At 49.8% G+C, this 5,918-nt stretch overlaps 1 protein-coding gene across 1 annotated transcript in view; it reads right to left on the bottom strand.

Moving 5' to 3' along the window:
• Positions 1–687: 687 nt before the first annotated feature.
• TCN2 (transcobalamin 2) overlaps positions 688–5,918 on the bottom strand; it is a 17,947-nt gene continuing 12,716 nt past the window's right edge. The window contains exons 9-10 of the mRNA XM_045289552.1: positions 4,837–4,952; positions 688–1,209 (exon numbers count right to left, since the gene is read on the bottom strand). Of these exons, the coding sequence (XP_045145487.1) occupies positions 1,148–1,209; positions 4,837–4,952 (178 nt within the window). The 3' untranslated portion in view covers positions 688–1,147. The remainder of the gene's footprint in view (positions 1,210–4,836; positions 4,953–5,918) is intronic.

Here is a 5,918-nt window from a genome sequence, read left to right as displayed (position 1 = left end):
TGTTGATGACAAATGCGACACCATTCATCTTCATTTGGTCCCTTCCAGCAGAGTGTGCCCTATGAGTGCCCAATTCAAAATAGGTAAGCCAGGCTATTCTAGCTCATTAATGCCTAGGATATTGATCTTTATGTTCATTTTTAATGACTGTCAAAGTTCCATGAGTCAGACGTTCTACCTTCCATGTTCTGATCATTCGGAGATGTGTGCAACCATCTCTTCTCCTTTTGAGTTGTGCCCCATGGGCAAATGAAGGTCCCCTAAGCTTTGCTCCATCCACATCAGTAAGATCAGCTTGTTGACCTTTAACCCTTTAAGAACCCAGGCACTGTATCTTTTGATAGCCAGGCACTGGCCAGCTTCCCTGAGGAGGAGAAATCCAGGCCACCTTAGGACTCTATTCTTTTCGGAATTTTGCCCGTTTGGAAAAATGTTTTCTTTCTTTGGTGTCCAGGGAACCCTCCCCAGCCACCACCATCACTCCAGTGCCCAGAGAACCCTCTTCTGTGCCACACCCCCACTCCAGTGGCTGGGAAGCCCTCTCCGTTGCCATCATCTTTCCACTCCCTAGAGAACAAGAACTGCTCTGCTTGCTCCTGCGCCCTCTCTCTCTCTCTCTCTCTCTCTCTCCTTCCCTCCCTCCCCCACTCCCTCTTCTTGTGAGCAGGAGGCACCAGGATGCTGCAGTAGGCACACAACCAATGCTTTAATCATTAGGAGTCTGGTCACTTTCCATACCACAGCATCTCTGGGGCGGCACCCTGGCTTGGATGGAGCAGGGGTCAAAGCTGCAGAGGGCTCCTGCAGGGTCACTGGGTCAGAGTGGCTCACCTGCCAGCAACTCCTGCAACCAGAGGAAGCTGAGCCTCCTCCTGCCCTTCAGAGCAAGGTGACCTTCCTAGGATGGTTGAGGGGCCCACATTGTGCCAGACCTCAGTTCAGAAAGTTCTGGGACAGGTGTTTGGCTCTCTGCTCCAGGAGCGTTGGCTTAGGAGTCGCCAAGGGGCAATGGCTGGGGGATCCAGGGGACACTGTTCCAAGGGCCCAGTAGACAGCAGAGGGCCAGGCAGTGCCTGTTACAGGGGCGGTGGGAGGAAGGGAAAAGACTGGGGTGCTTGGGTGCTTGCCGGGTGAGTGAACCCAGAGGCTACCAGCTAACCAGCCTCAACTCGATGGTCTCTCCATCCCTGGGTCTGTAGTCAGCAATGCCTGCAGAGACAGAGGGACCAGTGTGAGGTGCTACAGACCAATACACAACCTCTACATCTCACCCCCACCCACCCACCCACCCCCATTTTCTGGAGCCCTGCATCCAGAGACAGTTTGGAGCCTGCACTCAGCTGTCTTCTCAAGGGTCACTGAGCCCCCAGCGGGAGTCCCCAGAGGAGAGAGGGCTCGACAGCATGGTGGCCAGCAAACATGGGACAAAGGAGCCAGGACCCTGAAGAGGACCCATGACAGACAGCTCTTCACAGGATCTGAAAGGTGTCAGGAAGAAGAACTTGCTTTTTGTGGTCCCAAGGGAGAGCCAGAATCCTGGGTGACTCTCCAGGGAGCCAACCTGCAGCTCATTAGAGAGGGTCCAGGCCCCATTATTCACCTGGGCCCAAGCCCACCTCTTCTACCCACTGGGGCCGTGAGTTTGGGCAAGTTACATAATCCCGGGAGTCCCCATTTTCTCATTTGTGAGATGAGGAGACTCTATCAACAACCCATGGGATCACTGGAAGGATCATCTGAGGGAACCCGGATGTTTGCTTTCAATGGTGGGAACCCCACTCTTCTAACCACCGGTCACCAGGAACTGGCTTTCACAGGGCTTGGGGAGGTCTAGGCCCCAAACCTGCCCCTTTCTGCCGCCTCCACCTTCCAGCCTGGCCCCAGGGAAGAAGGAAGGGTGGCTTTGGCCATTGGTTAATTTGAGAAGGATCAACCAGGTGTGTGTAGCCTGGCCCCTCCCTTCTTCCTGCCAGAGAGGGCCGAACTCAGGGATGGGTTTGTCTGGTCCATCTGCCAGTCTAGCCTTCCTCAGTTCCAAAGGCCATCCTGGGGAACGCCCACCTGCCGCCACCAACCCACCCCTCCTCATGTTCTTTCTCCATGTATTGACACCAGGCAAGGGAGAAGAATGCTTTTGCCTGGGCTCCCTCAGAAAGTCCCACCTTCTAGGAAGCACTTGGCACAATGTTAGGCACATGGTAAGCGCCCCGTAAAATGTCTATGGACATTGATGTAAAGGGAGCAAAGTAGATGAACTTTATGAGTGTCTGGGAGGGGCTGGTTCACAGGCCACTTCTTACAGCATGGGGCACAAGCTTTAACCCTTGAGATACTGGAAAGGTCCACCCAGAGCTGACCCCGCTGTGACTCATCCATCCCACTCTACACTCCTGCTGCGCTCTAGCCCAACGCTGGGGGGCAGGACCTGAGTGGTCCAAGCCAGTCGTGACAATTCCATCCTCAAGTCACTGGTGGGCTCAGAACTTGGGTGATATCCTAGCAACAAGAATGAGTCCAACCCAGAACAAAAAAATTATATCAATGTGAATGACGGGGCGTGCAGAGTGGGGATCCAAAGCCCATCTGTAGACAATTGGACATACCCTTACAGAAGGGTCACAAGGAAGCGATGAGTCAGTCAGGGTGCAGTATAGCACCGATGAAACACACAACTTTCCTCTAGTTCTTTAATGCTTCCTCCCCCCTACTATCATGATCCCAATTCTACCTTACAAATCCGGCTAGAGCAGAACATGTACACAGTTACAGATAAGAGCTTGCAACACAGGGAACCCAGGACAGATAAACCCCTCTGGACCAATAATGAGAGTAGTGATACCAGGAGGGGAAGGGGAAGGTGGGGGGAGGAACCAATCCAATGATCTACATATAACCCCCTCCCAGGGGGACGGACAAGAGAAAAGTGGGTGAAGGGAGACATCGGACAGTGTAAAAATATGACAAAATTATAATAATTTATAAATTATCAAGGGTTCATGAGGGAGGGGGGAACGGGGAGGGAGGGGGAAAATGAGGAGCTGATATCAAGGACTCAAGTAGAAAGAAAATGTTTTGAAACTGATGATGGCAACAAATGTATAAATGTGCTTGACACATGGATGGATGGATGGATGGATTGTGATAAGAGCTGTATGAGCCCCCAATAAAATGATTTTTAAAAAATGAGTTCAGGACACCAAGGTCTACTTGCATAACAAGGGTCACAAAGACCTCCTGGGGTGATTCACGACTGGGGTCTGAAAAAGTTCATGCAATCATTGGCCTCTCCCCTGTCGAGGAAAGACATACAGAAACAATTAGTCCAATCGACGGATGGGCCATGATAATAACTAACATCGATTCCCATGACCGGAGCCCAGAAGAACTCGACGGTGCCCGGCTACCACTATCCACTGCTCTGAAAGGGAGCCCGTTAGAAGGTCCTGGAGAGATGGGGAAAACTGTGGAAGAGAAATCAAAACCCTCAAAGAAGCCAGTGGTGCTGGTCACCAAAAAGCAGGCGGGATTCCTGAGACTTTGGCTCAGGTCTGAAACTGAGCTCACCCTCTGGTAAAAATCATCAACTATTTATGATCAAAACGGTCGCGTTTAACCAACAACAAGGTTGGAAGGTTAGGAAAGAAAGAGGAAGGGAAACAAGACGCGGGGAGAACGCGGGCAAGTGATGGTCCACTGAGGGAATGAAAATGGTCGAGTTGAAACAAACCGTGATTGAATTGCCGAATGGAAGCGCGATGTTCTGCTCTGTAAACCTTCCCTGCGTGCACAATAAGGAGTCTTTAAAAGGGGTGGGGGTGGGGAATGAGCCCAGGGGTGGGCACGCGTCCCTTGAGACGCCAGAGTTCTCAGGAGGACTTGGGGACCCTTTTCCTATCACAAGAGATGACGCACAGGCAAGGAGCCGCAGGAAGAGACGGAGTTGCCGAAGAATGAAGTCAATAAAGACAGGGCATGCTGGAAATGGTATCAGAGTCCAGGAAACAGCAAGCAGCTCAGCAGCGCTACTTCCGAAATTCCAGGCACCACAGCCTATGGATAGCCTTCGGTGAAAGCTCATTTCCATGTGTCCTGTCCCTTGAGCCTGACGGATGATAAATTCTATGTGGGGAAGATCTACATCTATCGACATTAAATATGTCTACAATGGATTGGGGGGCGGGGCATGGTAAAGTAGTGTATACATGTAGCTGCTCTGTCCAAGATGACGAGATGAGGCTGGTTGCTCTTGTGAACACTCAGCCTTGGGAGCCTTCGGTAGACTTGCCGTGGGTCAGAATAGATGGTGATGGGTTTGGTTTTAGTGTCATGTGGCTATTGAGCACTTGCAATCTTATGACAAGAAAATGCATGTAAAATATGTCCTTACTCATTTTATATTGATCACAGATTGAAATGATAGCATGTTAGATATACTGGATTTAATAAGAGATACTATTCATATTAATTTCACCCCCGGGGGGGCTACTAGAGAATTTGAAATTACCTATGTAGCTCACATTATATTTCTATTGGACAGCATAGAGAACAGGTGTATTTCAATGAAAAACAAACAAACTTACAGATTTTTAAATAAGCTACATGAAAGAAAATACACCCAAAATTTTAGACATGACCAAGGGCTGATTATCATTTTTCCTATCTGATTTCCATAAGAACTTACATAGAAATGCTACGAAATCACTTCAAACAATTTGCATCTCACTTTGAGCACCCAAGATTTCTTTCCAGGAACACTGGGGTAATTTGAGCACAGCCTGGTTGCTGTGACGGGGCAGGGTTAGGGACATGTTCAAGGGGAGCAGGCCACCAACTCACCTTGCAGCAGTGGGGTATCAGGGGCTTGGACGATCTGCCAGAACTCCCGTTCCCCAACCTCTTTGCCCATCACGGAGGTCAGGTAGGGCCCGGACAAGGAGGCTCGTGTACCATATCTGCAGAGGCAAAGGTGCAGAAGGAGAGGTGACTGCTGGGCCCATCAACAAAGGAGAGAAGTGGAGCTTGCCACCACCCTCAGGGTCAGAGCTACCGGAACCCTTCCTGGGCCACCTCACATGGGTCCGACCACCTTCATCCTCCCTCCAGTCCCACTGACACTGTCCACGCAGGCTTCTCTCCTTGCTGACCATGAATATGGCCTCCAGGAAGGGAAACCTGCCATGGTATCAACTCAGCAGGTGTCCCTTCTTAGGGACTGAGCTTGCAGAGAAGTGGGGCATAGGTGACCAGCAGCCACCTAGTGGTGGACCTGGGTTACTGCTTCTGGGAATGTCTGCTCAGTCTTCTCTACAAATCCAATGTTCTCCAAGTTCTAGGATCAAGTTCAATGTCTAGCTCTCGTAATCAATGAACCCTTGACTCCCTGAACTTCTCACCTCCAAAGAAAACCCATGGTCATCGAGCCAGTTCCAACTCGCGTGTTACGGGCCGAGTAGAACTGCCCCGTAAGGTTTTCTTGGCTGTAATCTTTTATTATTTTTTGATAATCATTTTATTGCGGGCTCTTACAGGTCTTATCACAGTCCATACAGTCATCCATTGAGTCCACCTAATTTGTACATATGTTGTCATCATCATTTTCAAAACATTTTCTATTTGAGCCCTTGGTATCAGTTCCTCATTTTTATCCCCTCCCTCATGAACCCTTGATAATTTATAAATTATCATTATTTTTTTATGCCTTACACTGACCGGTCTCCCTTCACCCACTTTTCTGTTGTTCATTCCCCTGGGAGGGGGTTATATGTAGATCATTGTGATTGGTTCCCCTTTTCTCCGCCCACCTTCCTCTTCCCCTCCTGGTATTACTACTCTCAATATTGGTCCTGAGGGGTTTATCTGTCCTGAATTCCCTGTGTTTCCAGCTCTTATCTGTACCCATGTTCATGCTCTGGTCTAGC

This window comes from Echinops telfairi, unplaced genomic scaffold, assembly GCF_000313985.2.
Source record: "Echinops telfairi isolate 266 unplaced genomic scaffold, ASM31398v2 ScPeMD7_29;HRSCAF=101, whole genome shotgun sequence".
Taxonomy (NCBI): Eukaryota; Metazoa; Chordata; class Mammalia; order Afrosoricida; family Tenrecidae; genus Echinops; species Echinops telfairi.
This window is presented reverse-complemented; position numbering and strand designations above follow the sequence as displayed.